Consider the following 16,615-nt stretch of genomic DNA (forward strand, 5'->3'; position numbering starts at 1 on the left):
ACTGAATCTGAGCGAAAAAGTCCTGCTAAACCCAAGCTCACTTTGGGTAGATTTAGGCTGGGTATCATTACTTCAAGCATGTAAATCTAAAGAGAAACACATACAGATTATTAGATGGCTCTGTTGATCCTGAGGCAGATAATAGGATCTGAAAGTAACATTGTTGTGTGTCACCTCTCCATGCCTTCCAGGGCTTCAGGGTCTAAGAGATCCTAAAGTTTCTCTCCCTGCTTTTCATGACTCTTTGCCTAGACAGAAGATCTTTAAGAAGGAGAGAAAGAAGATTTTGGAGCGCAGTATCTGATGCCCAGACCTTGATTTCTGCAAAACAGCTTTTTTAGTCACAACCTGATCTATCTCTCTCAAGACAATTGCAAATTGACTGTAAAGGACTTCCCTTCTATACCTTCTCYGTGTATCTCTTCTAAATAGAATATGTTTATTCATGCTTATATTTTAGCTAACAAAACCATGTCTCCCCTTTTATCATAAACCCCTTAATCAATCGGTCACTGTAAATCAACCAGTCATTGTACTTTTCCCCATTCCTTCAGCCTTTTCTTTACTTTAATTATCTTACTCCAAAGCAGCCCCATTGTAAATCTGAAGTACTTGATTGTTAAGTCCTTTTGTTTACAATACATTATAAAGGAAGGCCAATCCAGCACAATCTAGTAACATCACCAAAGTGAATTAAATGTGTGTGATCTAAAACTTCTCCTCATACTACCAAGAATCCTTAGTCACACCTTTTTCTCTTTTCATTGTCATCTGTATTATCTCTGAAAACATCAGACATCCTCATCTTCAGCTCTCTGTTCTGAAGTTTATGTTCTTATCATGTATTCCTGCATAGGCTTTTATTTCTTCATGAACATAAATATAACCAAATAGTCCAACAATTCTTTAGCACACTTGCTATCCTTATTATTATGTTAAGTCTCAGTTCATAGAAAAAAGTATACAACCCAAGCAGATTTCCATGTTCTAAATAAAACATGTTCTTCTCTATTTCACATTTTTCCTTTTTAATGTTGGATGGGACAATGGGTGATTTGCCCTGTTTTAGTCTAACCATACTTGCCATTGGCTCACCCTCAGGAATACCAACTTTTTTCCTAAGCAAAGACATCAGTTTCACTCTTTTCAGACTACTTTGTCACTATATCTTTCCATCTATTTTCAGCTCAATAGGCAATTCTTCCTGATTTGTGTTCCTGTATTATTTTGTCTCAGGTAATTCTCTTTATGGACTAAAGTGGTGGAGAGAGAGAAGACAGAGATGGTGATGGGGCAGCAGGGGTGCAGAGATGTGGTGAGAAAGGTATGAATGGAAAAGTAGATTAACAGAGATAGAGCGTTGGGGGAGAGACAGGCAGAGAAGGGGGGCACAGGGAGSGGGGCACAGATGGGTGGAGAAACTAAGAGAGAGGGATCAGAGGAAGGGGGAAGAAAGAAATGGAGATATTAAAGGAAGACCTCTATGCTCCAATTTGATATATTTTAGTAATGTGATATTTTAATGAATGCATTTTTCTTCAAACAGTTCAGCTAAGAAGTCTTATATGAGTAAGAATTACTTCAGCAGATGAAAATTATTGTACAAATATAAAACTTCACCACAGACAAGAATGGATTGATGACACTCATCTGAAATGGGATCAGTTTTAAATCTTGCTCAGTGCCGAAACAAATCAAACYTACAACCAATACATGCATCACTGCACAGTTCTGCTACAGTAACAATACTCGGAGAAGTTTAGAGTCCTGTACTTCGATGTCCATGCCACAGAGCAAACTGCYGGACCACTTCAAACAGTGCTAACACTTCTGAGCCTACCAGCAGTACAACACATTTTTTACCCACTCAAAACCTTGTGCCACAAAAACAGTGGAATTTAAAGGTGTGGTTTAGAAAGGTTTCAGTACAGTACAAACAGAAGATTCCCTTACTTAGCAACAAATTGTCTTTAGAATTCACTAAAGTATTCAACTTCCAAAATTTGAGTGTCTGGTGATTCCACTTTTCTATGTGAAACTTAAACTAAGAATCATTCTGAAGTGGGTTTTTTTTTGTGTTGACTTTTAAGTTTTTTAAAAAGGGAAGAACATAATGTGAAACTCAAGACTGCTGGATTATGATGGGAAGATTACGCTGTGCCATTGCTCTGCTTTCCAAGCAAATGTCCTGACCAATACTGCTTGTATGTTTTGGACTTAATATCTTTAATCTATTTCAATATTTTTAATGTAACTGCATATTATCTTTGGTCTGGGGAAAGGTACATGCTGGATAAACCAGTSACTACACAACTCTCTTGGGATAATGACAGACCAGAGAGTTGAACCTGAGTCTCCACATCAGAGGTGAGTCACATGGTTATCAGTTTCACTACTGTTTTGGACTCTGTTACACTCCATGCCATTTCTATGGTCAGAAACTTAGACCACAGCACGTATCATAAACCTACCACAGTTCAACAAGAAAAGCTGGTATTTTTTTTTCATTGAAGACAGTCTTCAAAATAATGATTTTTAAAAAATTAACCACTTTAATACTACTAGCTGGTTCATTAGGACCAGCTGCTCTTCACAGCTATGTGAAACATTCATGAACAACTACAGATGTACAGACACCTCTACTTTCTTGAAAAAAAAAAGGATAAGGATYGGGAGGGAGGAGGACATATACCTTTAGCATCATCATATCATTGATACATACCTCTAAGGAAAGGAACTTGGTTCTTTTCACTGAAGCATARATCTATAAAATGGACACATAACTGCCTAACTATGACTGAGCTTATTTCAAGATTTTTCAAGGTTTCCTATACAGGCAAGACATAACTCAAATTTATATGCACAATTTCTTCAGTATGTTTTCTCCCACTTGCATTATTTTCTGGAGGATGGTGATACCCAGCCCTGTCTCATTAGCATTGAAGTAACATCCTGCAACAGSAAAACAAAAAAATGTGTGAAGATAAAGTGAGCAATTGCTTATATTTAATTTTTTAAGCTGTAGTGAAAAATACTGACCTATTGAGAAATTGATAGGCTAGCTCACTACTGATTAACAATGAAACACAAAAACACAACCTGATAGTGTTTCAAGTGGAAAAGAAATCTAATGATCAAAGCACTAACAGAATTGGAGATGTGTAATATTTAGCACAGTAACACTCAGTTACACAATATCATTAATATGGTCAGTGYCTTGTTACAGAATACACTGCTGTTAGTCATAATGCATTTTCTTCTGGAACGTGAACTAATGTTTAGGTATGCAATCTTCAGCTGTTATGTTAAAGATAACAGGGATCATTTGATCCCTGCTTAAGTTTGAGTATCCATTGGAAGGGATACAAGGCAAACCTCTCTTTGGATACTGGAATTGCTACTCAGAGCATATGCTTACTGACCCAAAAATCTGCTCAAAAAACAACCAACCACTTGAATATGACAGAAAAAAATCAGATACTGTATTACATACAGCCTTCTTCAGCACAGCAACACAATACCAAATTGAGAGACATATTACACTTCAAATAAAAAGTTCAGMCTACTTTGTAGTTTTCTGACAGTTTTTAAGGCGGATCACAAAGCGCTAATCTTACTCCCAGGTGTTTGTTACTACCAGGTTTCTATACATTTTCAAATCTAGATAAAAACTCTTTGCACGATGCCCATGAAAACAGAACTTAAAACATCTTTAGAAAGAAATTCATTCTTCATACATGAATCAAAAGTAGTTTAAATACCAACTTTAAATRAAAAACAACTATTTTAATCATTCATATTGTTGTGAAGTTCTATATGCTTAGTTGTGCAATAATGTGCCCTAATAGAGTYGCAAAGGCAAAGAAGAGATTTGTCATCAAAATTATAGTGTGTTTGCCTGTGATGATCTGAATGTTAGGCCATGTGACTAAAATTGCAGATGATTAGAAGTATGCCCTGAGCAACACTAACACAGTCAGGACAGCCTCCTCTGCTGCTCTGATAAATCTGCACTCATTTAAAATAGTTCCTGACAACTCCCCATGTGAGTGTCAATTCAACTGCTTTGAAAGGTTAGCATCTGCATTTTACTTATAAAAAAYAAAGCCTTCCTTTGTAGAATTTTGTATGCTTTACCTGAGGTTCATCTGATGCCCAGTAAGTTTGGTAGTGTGATACTGTGAAATTAATTTGGTGCATACATTGTTTTCTATGGAGCTAAGAAAGAAAATCCCCAAAGASCAAACTTTCCAGGAATATAATGAATTGTCAGTTTTACCAAAAACTTCATTTTTCTTGGGAAGATCTCAGCTGTATTCTGGTCTTTTCAAGAATCCCAGAAGATCATAATAATGCATGCTGCATGACAGTTGCTGGAGCTATTGACAGTGCCACAGCAATTCACAAATCAAATGAAACTTATCAAGAGAGATGAGTAACATGAGCTGACCTTCTACAATAATTTTCTTAATTCCTCTTTAGGAACTGTGACATCCAGAAATGGTGACATCTTGCTTAACTTAACAAAGTCCTACTTTCAAAGGAGATTTGGGTAATTAGCTACTATGAAGACTAGCCAAAGTAGTAAACTTTCTTTGAAAGAAGTCTGGACATTCTGGCTCCATCCTTTAAAAAATAATCCTGAGGCCTCCTTTTCATTCTCAACCAAGTTTTTCTTTAGCCTAAAACCACACTTAACAGAAATACCACGAAGAGACTKAGTTCCTTCCTTCTGCCATTTTTTAGAGATAGTGGGATTGGTTTTGGCATTTTCCCAAGTGGCTAGGCAGATTCATCCACATGTGCTATGGGTATCCTGTGCAAAGACCAGACAACATCCAACCACCTGGATGTATTTTCTTGTCACTCTTTAAATGAATTTATATGCCACTTAAGTTTTCATCAGTCTTTGAGGATGGTTCTGAAAGAGGTCATCTATCACTTCATGCAGGAAGTTACCATGCCCCAATTTGCAAATCAGTCTGGTACCCTGATCTTACACTTTTGATCAGCACTGTGTCCGTTCTTTCAAACTACTCACTGAATKCTGCTTTCTGTTCAATTTTTCCATGCTGTTTTCCAGCCTAGTGCTTTCTGCATTCTCCAAAATCATTAACTTAGATCTTACTTTTTTTTTTCCCCATATGGACTCCCTGGCCTTGAGATGAGTATCTGCAGCAAGGTTCTCTTTTTCAAGCCTGGCATAAGCAACCTCAAGATTCTTCACATCCTACATTTTCCCCTTTTCCAAGCTGGGCTCCACAGTTGTACCAGGAAAAGAAGGGATGATGATGATAGTAAAAAAATCCTATGAAAATGATATTTAGTTACTGAGGGAAGGGAAAGAAATCTCTTTGTCTCTTACCACCATCATAATTAGCTGATTTATTCCCTGGAGGCTGTTCACTGAAATAGRCAGCCTAACAAGGAGGATGCTCCCACGGCATTTTAAAAAGCAGACACTTCTAAGCAATTTCACTTGCTTTTCTCAAAGCTTATTTCTTCAGCCTGTGCCCTGTTACAACCAGCTGAGCTTTAAAACAAAAGAAGGAGAGCAAACATTGCAACAGTTCATGTCATAGCAAAAACTATTCATGCACTGGAGACACATGACAAGATTGCTGCTGCTTCAACTCCTTTTATGCCATTTATAACTATGTAACTCTTTCTTGCTTGAATGACAGAGACATGGATGCTCAACGCTGAAGCTTCTCTCTTTTTTTGGTGAAGCAGTACCAACAAAGGAATAACATGGACTAGGAATGGCCTCACTTCTGAAGTAACTCATTTGTTCTGGTTCACATCTTTAGAGGRAAAAATGATACACATTCCCATTTATGCCTCAAAGTATCTTTCTAGGGTATAAGAGGAAATATTTAATCACTGGGGAATGACCTTACTATCTCCTCAATAACTGTTTCCCACAAGAGAGGAAAATAACATCCTTCCCCTAACACACCTGTTTAATTTCATCTTCATATTACTTTTAACAATTAAAATTTGAATTTTCTTGCCCCACCTTTGCTGTTTCAGGTAATGTAATGGGAATCTTGTTCAAATGCATATCATTACTCGCTGAAAAGGAAAAAAAAAAAAAAAGGAAAAAATATCCTCCTGTACCTCAAATTCTACACAATGTCTCATAAAGATATTAGATAGACATTAGGAGTTGTAATGTTTTGTAAGTTATTAGAGGTATCTACAAATTCTTTATGTTCCCCTCATCACCATATGGGTAGTCCATATTTACATTCTCAAATGAAGTATTTTTTCCTCGGGAAAACTATGTGCCTGTTTCAGTGAAAACGTACATAACATACATAAAAAAWGTTTGTTAAAATTTTTGAGATTGCAAAGGCAAGGATTAAAGTTCTGATGCTAAGTCATCCTGCTATCACCTAAGTATTAGCCTCAATCACATGATTTCCTTTCATTGTGAAATGAATGCTGATCTTGGAACAGTTGAAGGCCTATCCACTAGCATGGGGATGATTGAATAAAAAATYTTTTTTTTTTTTGAAAATCAAAGGTATTAAAAGGTGCATTTGTATTTGTTAAAACAATTAAACAAGGTAAGAACAGGAACAGCAGTTTAATGTTGCACCACAGAACTGAATTSTATCTGTGTCTGCTCCCCAGAAACAAACCTCTGAATATCTGAACAGATCTTTATACATTTAAACATATAAAATGCTACTTAATTTATAGAGAATGTTCTTCACATAATACTTCATTAAGATGTGAAACCCTTGCCGTGAAATGCTATGAATGCTAAAAATTTGCATTGCTTCAAAGATAAATTGAAAAAACAAGCATGGAAGAAAAATCCACTGGAGCTATTTAATACAAAGACAATACATCTGTTGTAGAAAGCTGCTGTAAATTGCTAAAAGCTGTTAAAACACTGGAGAAACTGTTACATATTACATGTTTGCTTTGCCACTACATTCTTCTAAGAACAGCTCCTAACTCCCTATCAAAGCTGGAGAAGAGTACTTAGCTAGACAGACATCCATTCTGACCAAGAAGAGCTGCACTTATAATTTTACACTGACTATATTAATACTGTGGAAAACGAGCTCATTGAAGTCACCAGATGGAAACACCAATTCAATAAATACCTCTCGTCACAGTCTAAAAGTGCTTCAGTCAGCATTTTTAAGTGCAGATATTGAAATCCTGCACAGTCACAGAAGTGCAGGCACAGTAAACTCATTAATGCTGTGAAGCAGACAGATACCACAGTGACAAACATCACCAAAGCAAAAGCCCGGGAGAAAAATTTATTCTTTTCCTAAAGAGAAGTTTGGATTGTGCGCAGAAAATGAGGCTCAGGGCTAAACACTGAATAGTAAGCTAAAAATGCTGAATAACTGCTTATTTAATGAGCCTGTCTATCCTGGGCCACAAGTGAGGTAAAAAAGAAGACTACAGCTTGTGTCATTAAAAAAAAAAAACAAACAAAAAAACATGTAATGCCTCGCACTAAAAACTCGCACTGGCAACCTTATTTCTATCAGTCATAAAAAAAGCGAGCTAAAATTCTTGAAATTTCACCATGTAGCGTCATCTTGGCAAAACTTCTSTAGATGATTTATCACAACCACTTCTTCCACTTAATCTAATGGCACGACTGGTAGCCCTTTATTAACCACTATTATAGCAATTTATTTTAGCAGTAAAAGAAAAGGAAACAGTCTGCAAATGCATTTCACAAATACAGCAAGGAAATATGAAAATGTCAAACTTTGAATAAAAACTATATTTCAGCGCATGCACATTTTCTCTGTTTTGCCAAATGAATTTTTCTCTATTCTGCCCTGTTCCTCGCAGCTCATCTCTTAAACTTGTCTCACTCTCCTCAGCACTGCTAACTGCCATGGTCAGTCTCAGTTCTTATTCCTAATCTCAATTCTTATACCCATTTCCTCTACCATTTCTAGCATTACAGCCTTTTCAGAGTTTTATATATAGCCTGCTTGCCAAATCACTCCAAATACCTTGATTCAGGTCTCCACCTGTSTTATACCCACATCTCCTCACCCAGAACATATGTCTATTCCACACYGTTAAGAGGCTGCATTTTCTGCTTATGACATGGCTCCTCTCCTAAAATCAAAACTTACATAGTCCACATGAAAGCAGGAATAGAGGGGATAGATTTAACTTGTCACAGGCAAACAACAGATTTGTAACAGGTACATAKAATACATACTGTATGCTTTATTTCCACAAATGGTATATTTGGTTCTCTGAAACATTACTTGTGCACATTATGTGAGAAGATCCCTGGCAGATCTACCACTTGGTTATGCAAGATGCTGCTCTGCAATAAATGTGCACAAAACAGGAAACAGAGCAATTGCAAATCATTTATGAGCATATTTTAAATTAACTATACAGATAACAAAGAGGACATGGAAGTGGATAAATAATTACTTGAAAAAATCTGAAAACTAAAAAGTACAAATTATATTTTTAAGAAATCTCACCAATGACTTAATTGAGATTCTGGGGTCAAACTGCTAATATTAATATGCTGGGGGGTTAATTTACAAAACATAACCTAGACATAGAGATTCACTATTCATATAAGTGGTCTTTTTAACATATTCTACAYATACTTCAATTTACAATTGTTTTCCTGCTCTTCAAAGTTTACCTACAAAAATATTTAAATTAGGGATGTCRTTCAGCTTGAAATAAAATGATTCAACATCCACTTTGGGCTGAGCTCAATCACTCTGTGTGCTGTCCARCTGTTTTGACTAGATCTCCATTGGATGTAATAGGAGAATAGACACCTAGCACTGACATCAACACCTGTAGAAACCCAACTGCCACTGGCTGTTTCAAAGTGAAATTAAAYTGTACTGAGGATTAAAATTTTTAACATTTTTTCTTTCTTTAGAAAATGCATTTGCAATACACAGGAAACAGTGTAAAATKATTATAATAAAAGCATGATCTTGTGGAATTAAATCTCACAGAACCTTTCTTAGAGCAGACACCTGTACATTATTAGAAATCCATAGATGTTAAGTGAGGTGCAGAACAGTTCTTKTATCACTTTTTAAATGCAAAGTGATCATACTGAAAATAGTTCCATCAGGAAAAAGTAATTAAAAATTAAAAAAGCCTTCCAATAAAGGCTAGAAGGTTAAAAACAATGTATTCTCTACTTCCCAAAAGGGTCCACGTACATGAAAATATCATCTCAGTAGGCAGAAATTACCACTACTTACTATGACTTTCACATTTAACATTTAAAGCTGTCAAAATATTTTACCTTGAAGTATTAGTGTGGAATTAGGATGTATACTCTAACTGGAAGTGGGCAGCAGAGAAGTTCCAGGGCAGAGAGGAATTYCAGCTGTGGAACTCTTGTAAATGTCTCTTCCCCAGATGAGCAGACTAAGCTTGCTGAAGAAGAAGCACTGTAACTCCACCCTACATTACACTGTCCCTTACAGATTGTACACCAGTAGCATACATTAAACCAGTTTATAGAATGCTTCAACTAGTGCCTTTGTCAGGAAAACAAAAATCAAAAATGGCTAGAGCTGCAAGCATTCCTTAACAGCTCATCCATGAATACCCATACAAACTGAAACTGAGGCAAATAAAATAATCTACCTGTAGAGTTTTAGAAATATGGCTATTCCTGGATCACAACTGCAGTGACTGTGAAAACWCCCGCTCTAAAAGTATCTGTATTTGCTCTTCATAAAATTTCCAACCTTCAAATGATAGCATACCTTTCAGATAACATCATTCTTCATTCTATTTCATTTATTTCCCCTTTTAGTTCTCCTGTAAACATTATCACTTAAAACCAGTAATGTCATGTCAATCTCAAAAAGCAGCATTAATTCTGTTGAATCATCAAACTACTAAAATCATAAATGTTAGACAAGAGGCAAAACACAGTGTTGATCACAATGAATTTATAGGGTCCTGTGTGGAGTTAGTYACTAGCCATCTAGTGGCTAAGAACTCTACAATAATTCTGAAAGTACTTCTTAAGAGATAGACACTTAACTTTCTGAAGGCTTTTCCTTATCCTTCTCTTTTAACATGTGKGTCAAATTTCCCTTACTAGTCTGCTTGATATCATCATAAAGTCCATCAGTCCCTCCACTACTGCTACCATTCCTTCATCCTATCTGTTGGCAGATAAAATGAACTTGATAGGTTTTACACTAGATCTACAGTAGCTGCTGGTCATTTTTTACATTTCATCTAACAKTTTAGAAAATTAATAGAACATACACTTGACCACTACTCAGGAAAAAAAGTTCTGGAGTAAGAAGTTTAACCATATAGTTTAACTACAGAACTTGAATCAAGGATCATGCTGAACTCCTAGGGAAGACTTATTACACAGACTGTGAATTGTCTTGCCCTTAATCATCTACCACATGTCCTGTTATATTGGACACTGTTATATTGCCACTTTTATATGTAGTAAATATTTCAAACTGGAGAAGAAATCTAAGAAATTCAATAGGTAAAATGTTGTCTGAACTTTGACTGAAAGCATTTATCAAAAATGAGAATAAAAATAAATCTAAGAAATGTAGAAGATAAAAAWCTTAAGGCTAAGAGAAGCTCACACACTTGAAAAGACAAACAAGGAGAGTCAAGGCAGCAATCAGCTATCAGTAATACCAAAAAGCATAAACTAAGTGTTGTCCTGATTATTAACTTGCACTCCATACTGAAAGGCAAAAGGATGAAAGATCAAATATGTCCTCAAAASATTTAAGTTACCTACTCTAACAGGACAAAGAAGGTAATTGGGAAATCTAGGAATGCTGCTCTCTGCTTAGAACATCACTACAAACACCCTCATTAATTAAAAGTAGTATAACTCAAATCAGAAATAAACATAGACAACCTGGATGCCCCATTGAACTATGTGATAAATACCTTCCATTTTATTATCTGTGATGGTCGTCTGAAAAAAATACCTTCTAATACAGAAACAACTGACCTTGGAATTGTGTGAGCCCAGAACTCTGGTACTGCAAGCCTCRCATAATACAATCTCCTTATAAAAGAACCTAAGAAAATTCCCCTTACTTTAAACAATGCTATTTGTAATGAAAAACAGTAGGCCCCTTATTTTTGTTGATAAGTTGATCCATTTGTTATTTAAATTACAACATGAAAAAACTTTAAAACTGCTAACTAAAGTTTCATAACGTGTTTCACCACTTTAAATAATTTCTGCTCTACAAACCCTACCAACTGTGATCTGTTTTTGCAAAGGAAGCTGAATGAATCAGAGGGCTCTGCACAAGGACAGAAGAGGATCTGTGTGGTTTTCAGCATGCACTGAGGCCATCAGGCTAAATTGTGGCTTTGCTGCAAGCAAGACACTGCTCTGAGAAACAGATGAGGAAACAGATTGCATCTCCCAGACTGACAATCTGCTTGCCGTGTTTCTTGTACTTTACAGGAGAAATAACTTGGGCCAGGCCTATACATGGTGTGGCTATGCTAAGTAAGGCTGAGCGAAGAACGAAGCCATTCCCTGCCACAGTGCCAAGTGTGGAAAGGGAAAAAACCAGCCCCAGGCAGGCCGCTCCGCCCTCTCATGCTGTGTAATGGCAGCCGCCAACAAAGAGCAAAAAAGGGCCAATTCAACCTTCCCTACCACTCTGTGCCAGTTCATATTAATTAATATTCAATCCCACAGTCCTGTTAAAAATCCAAAGCTCTTTTAACATGTCTTTAAAAAGACTAAATATTAGCATATAATCTAAAACTATGCATTCTTGATTGCAATATAGGACAAACACTCATGGACATGAATGCATACGGCAAAATGAGGTAAGGGGTCTGAGATACATTAAAACCTTCAAAGTTATTTTTCCTAAACACACTTAGAAAGAAACAAAGCCTGTCTCTATCCAACAATGAAAAACTGGTTGGTCAATTACAACATGCTATGTATAGAGATAATCAAATTAACTAAATTAAAATTACCAGGTTTGTTAGAAACACTTCATCCTCTGTGTTAAATCATTTAATATTCATTTAAGGATTTGGGGTGCAGAAATTAAATTATACCTTCTGTTAGAGAGACTGGGACTTTACTGTCAAGTATTTGAGTTACACTGGAATAGTGAAATCACATAAAAAGATGTGAAAATTGTATTTGCAATCTAAGAAGAAAAATACTTTAGTTCAAAACTTAAAAAACTTTTTTTTTTAATATGAAACATATTTGAAATACTAATGTATGACAATTCTAGACCTTGGAATCCCCAAAGAAAAAGAGAAAATTAACTGAGGCTTCAGTCTTCTAGACTTTGAATCCTTTATGAGATGTTTCAAAATATCCTTGTTTCATAGTAAAAGTACAGATCCCAGACCTGCACTAATGTTTTGGGTTGGAGACCTCAGGCATACCATGTAACACAGCCTTACACATCCTAGTATATCACACCTGGAATTTAGACCTATCTCCAGRGTTTCTGGTTCTTTGTCAAAGTCCATCAGTCCATTCAGCTGCATCAGAAATATGTGGGCTCCTAAAATACCAGTAAGTAGCCAGGTTTAAGCAACTAAATTACATCAGGTGTTAACTTAGGTTACTTGCTGTAGTAGGTGGCAATGCCTTGTGGTGATCTCTGCACCTGAGGGATTCACCTTCACTATATTCACCCACAACCTGTACAATAAAGAGCAAACTGGGAATTGAGGCAGGGGGTACAAACCACAGCAGCCTTCCAATGCTTCTCCTAACTGAAACAAGTTAAAGAGTCCACACAGTCAAGCATCACTGATTTGCTGTCATTGCTTTAGATAAACCAATTTGGGCATGAGGTATTATAGAGTAACTATTGCAGATATCTGGGTGCATATGAGGTCWTAATTAAGCATACATCATTTTTATGCACTTTGCACATGCTCTAAGCATACGTTTAAATTCTCGCAGGAATTCATTCATACATTTATATGTGTGCTTAAACAGCCTTCGAGGACAGACCTGTTTTCCTGAACTGTTGTTTAATTTAATGACTTAGGAGTTAGAAGTCAGGCCTTTAAAAATTAAGTAATTTAGTCTGTAATTAACATCAACAAATAGGTCCAACTATATAGAATAACCATACAAAAGTTTGCCCTGTRTTTCCCCCAAGAACTATAAAACACATTAACTGTTATGAAAAATAAGCTGTTATARAAATGTAAATAGGACATCATAGCTCAGATAGCATGTTCATTGGTTCATATAACAATCAATGTGTATTTGTCAATATATGATTACTAAACTTCATTCACAAGACACATAATTACTGTAAAGGAAATTTTCACCAAAAAAGGTGTCTAGACATAGAGAGTTCAGCCACATAAATGGAGTTGTCTCCAACTCTTTGAAGAAATCCGAAGGGAAAATGTACTACTACTGCCTAGACCAATACATCAGGCACAGTATTAGTCCATTTGCATGCTGAAGGAGTTGGACTTTTCCAACCTAATATTRGAAACAGCATTGCCAAAAGGACAAAGAGCAACATGGGTCTTTCTCACTACAGCGGGACATGTACAATCCATTTTAGAAATGGAACAATAATTAGGTTCAACAAAACAGCAGGAGTTACTGTCAAACATGACTCCTAAAAATTATGCAAAATGAAGAAAATTATGCCCCTATATTTTTCTCTTGTTTTTTTTTAACAACTCACAAAATAAGTTTTTGTTCTAATAAACTGTGTGCAAAAATACCAGTATAAGTCTACTTGTAAATTTCTTTAATAGGTTTTCTATTTTAAAAATYTTTGGATCCCCCTCAAATTCAAACTTTCATATTGCACAATTACAGCTCTTCTACAACTTTGCTATTTTCAGCATGTGTTGATTTCCCAAACAAGATCAAGATGTTCATATGATTCTCAGTACCTCATTTTGTTTCCATTTTTAATGTAGCAGGATAGATCCAATCTTAATCTTSCATGCCATTCTGGACTTAATCCATAATTAATGGCATCAGTTAGATTATGGAACATCTCCAAAACAAACAAAAAAAAAAGCTATGTCAAAATACCTGCCAAATATAAATCTTTCTTGAAAAACATTTACTATAATGCATAGTAGTTCCTGCTTTGAGCATTCCTGCTGAATCCTCCAAAAAGTTTTATGTTCCACAGTGTGTTAGATTGTGAACATGWACACACGAAACCATTACTGAACTCTTTCTAAATTAGAAATATTTAATCATACAGCTGGATGTAGCATACAGCTGAAAGTTCACTTCTGATTTTTGAAGCTGCATTGACAGAAGCCATAGACATTATTGTTAACATTAGTAAGAAATACCATAAATTAAACAATATTTACTTTATTCTGCCTTAGTTCTCTTTAAGAAAAGTGTACTTCCAGGGAAAAAAAAAATAATTAAAAAAAAAAAAATAAAAGCAAGTTGACTTTACAACCTAAAATCCTTAAATCCTGGGTAACAAACAATGACTGTGATGACCCATCTGTATATACAAAACATGGTTCACGTGTTCTCTGTAGACAGCATAGAACAATGCTGTTTAATAAAGAAAGGCAAGCACAAGCCAATATACTTCCTCTGGATACACAAAACTTATGATACACAACATGAAATTAACAATGGAAGGATACGCGTTAGCCCTAGAGAAAGTCACTACACAAATCATGCATTAGAGCTAGATTATAAATGGCCAGTCATTGTACCGAAGTGAATTTACTTCTGTAGTTTGAAAGTAGGTATCATATTTCAAATTCAACTGACTGACTATCTGACATACTTCTTTCTAAGCAGCCTATTCGAGTACAGTACAAAAAGCAATCACATGGTGTGTTTTGATTTTGGTCAATGGGTTAGTAATTCAACAATGGTGCAATAGCTAACTGAACTGGGGTAAACTTTGGTAACTTTGGTAAACTATGAGTACCTGAACTGTTGTTATTTACAGTACTAAACCTAGCTTTAAAATAGCAAGATTTTATAATAGAGTTTAAACAGTATAATTTGGAGCATTAATACTAAATTTTCCTTGATAGGGAACTTCTAAATAATATAAATATTGACAAGAAGGCACTGGCAATAGAATCACAAATATATATTCATTTAATCAATTTCCATTGTGCTAGGCCTTTTCTTTCCTTAAGGAACWAAAAAAGCAAACCAAACCCCCAATTTATTCAGGTTCTAGGACAACAGTGTTTCARTTCATTTTGCCTTCTTTCGCTATGCCTATGTTAGTGTTGAACACTAGCACTGGACTGTGTGCTGCAGACCTGCTCTGCTCTGAATACAGTCAAATGCCATAAATGATTGTGACAATGCTCTGACTTAAGCGCATGATGAAACTTACGATCMAAGCTATGCCGTAGATCATAGGAGATGCAACTAATGACTAAAGTTAAGCCTTTCACCCAACATGGCCAGTAACCCAGTTTCACTCCACTGAATCCAGGAACCTTGAAAGTACTGCTGCTCTTACCTARCCTGTTCCCTAAGTTTTACACGTCCTCTGCCTCGATGATCTGCCACAAAAAAACATTACCTTTCTTTGTTTTGTAGGCTTATTATGATGGCATGCTTAATTTCTTCTGCAAGCAAGGGTAGCAACTATGGGTGAGAGTATGGGGTGAWGCTATGTCTTTTCACACCGAATTCCACGATGCAATGCCTTGTCTGTGATAAACACTACCATCTGCGATTAAAGTAGCAATTTGAAAACGGAAATATCAAAGGAAGGGTAATTAATACATTGTATATATTAGTCCAGCAGTCAAAATATAAGTTCTGCACCAYAGCTAGTAACAGAATGAACAAGGACCCTGCAGACGCATTGAAGGCAGAAAATTCACTACCACTATATTAATAAAATGACTGCCTGTGACTTTAAACCCTGGCATGCTTGTACTTGGCACGAGAGTGAACGATTTATTGTTACTATGAAGGATGCGGGAATGGAAACGAAGATGAGGGGGGCAATGATAGTGATGATAGGGAAGAAGAGGTTAATATCCCCAGCATTTGATGGGGAACGATGTCCCTACCTCAATAAGCTGGATAAGGGAATAGCTCCAGATCCACTGCCCAGGATCCCTCCTTTCCTCCCAGAGAGGAGTTTCTCCACCAGAGCCACATTCCCAGTGCGAGCGGCTTCCAGCAGTTCCTGGTCCTTCCCCATGGTCGGGAACCAAGCAGCCCCCACGGGAGAGCTGCACCCCGGGCCACAGAGCGGCCCCCTTCCTGCACAGAACGGTCTCCCCTCCCCAGACCCTGCCTCAGGGCAGAGCACAGCAGAGATTCCTGCAGTCCCTTCCAGACCAGCAGGAGCAGCAGCAGGAGGGAGGAGGAGAATCACCTCCTCCTAGTTTCACTGGATCATTTCTGGGTGGAGTGTGGAAGAAGGGGGGAGGGAGGGAAAGAGGGAGGACGAGGCCAATAGAGAACCATACCCCCCCCCTCCCCATGCACACACAGCCCCGACCGGGAGGATGGGGCGGAGGGAGCGGGCAGCCTCGGCGCCCGTGGCCGGACGGGCTGGCGAGGATAAGGACCCTCACAGATGKATGGATGGACGGACGGACGGAAGCGGGGAGGAACGGGCGGAGGGAGGGA

At 37.0% G+C, this 16,615-nt stretch overlaps 1 protein-coding gene across 2 annotated transcripts in view; it reads right to left on the reverse strand.

The window, feature by feature from the left end:
* ANKS1B (ankyrin repeat and sterile alpha motif domain containing 1B) overlaps positions 1-16,293 on the reverse strand; it is a 404,590-nt gene extending 388,297 nt beyond the window's left edge. For both annotated transcript variants that reach the window (XM_057385963.1, XM_057385955.1), the window contains exon 1: positions 16,048-16,293. In XM_057385963.1, the coding sequence (XP_057241946.1) occupies positions 16,048-16,181 (134 nt within the window). In that variant the 5' untranslated portion in view covers positions 16,182-16,293. The remainder of the gene's footprint in view (positions 1-16,047) is intronic.
* Between the last annotated feature and the right edge of the window lie 322 nt (positions 16,294-16,615).

The sequence above is a fragment of the Malurus melanocephalus genome, unplaced genomic scaffold, assembly GCF_030028575.1.
Source record: "Malurus melanocephalus ecotype Western Australia unplaced genomic scaffold, MMel_1.1 scaffold_16, whole genome shotgun sequence".
NCBI classification, from domain to species: Eukaryota; Metazoa; Chordata; class Aves; order Passeriformes; family Maluridae; genus Malurus; species Malurus melanocephalus.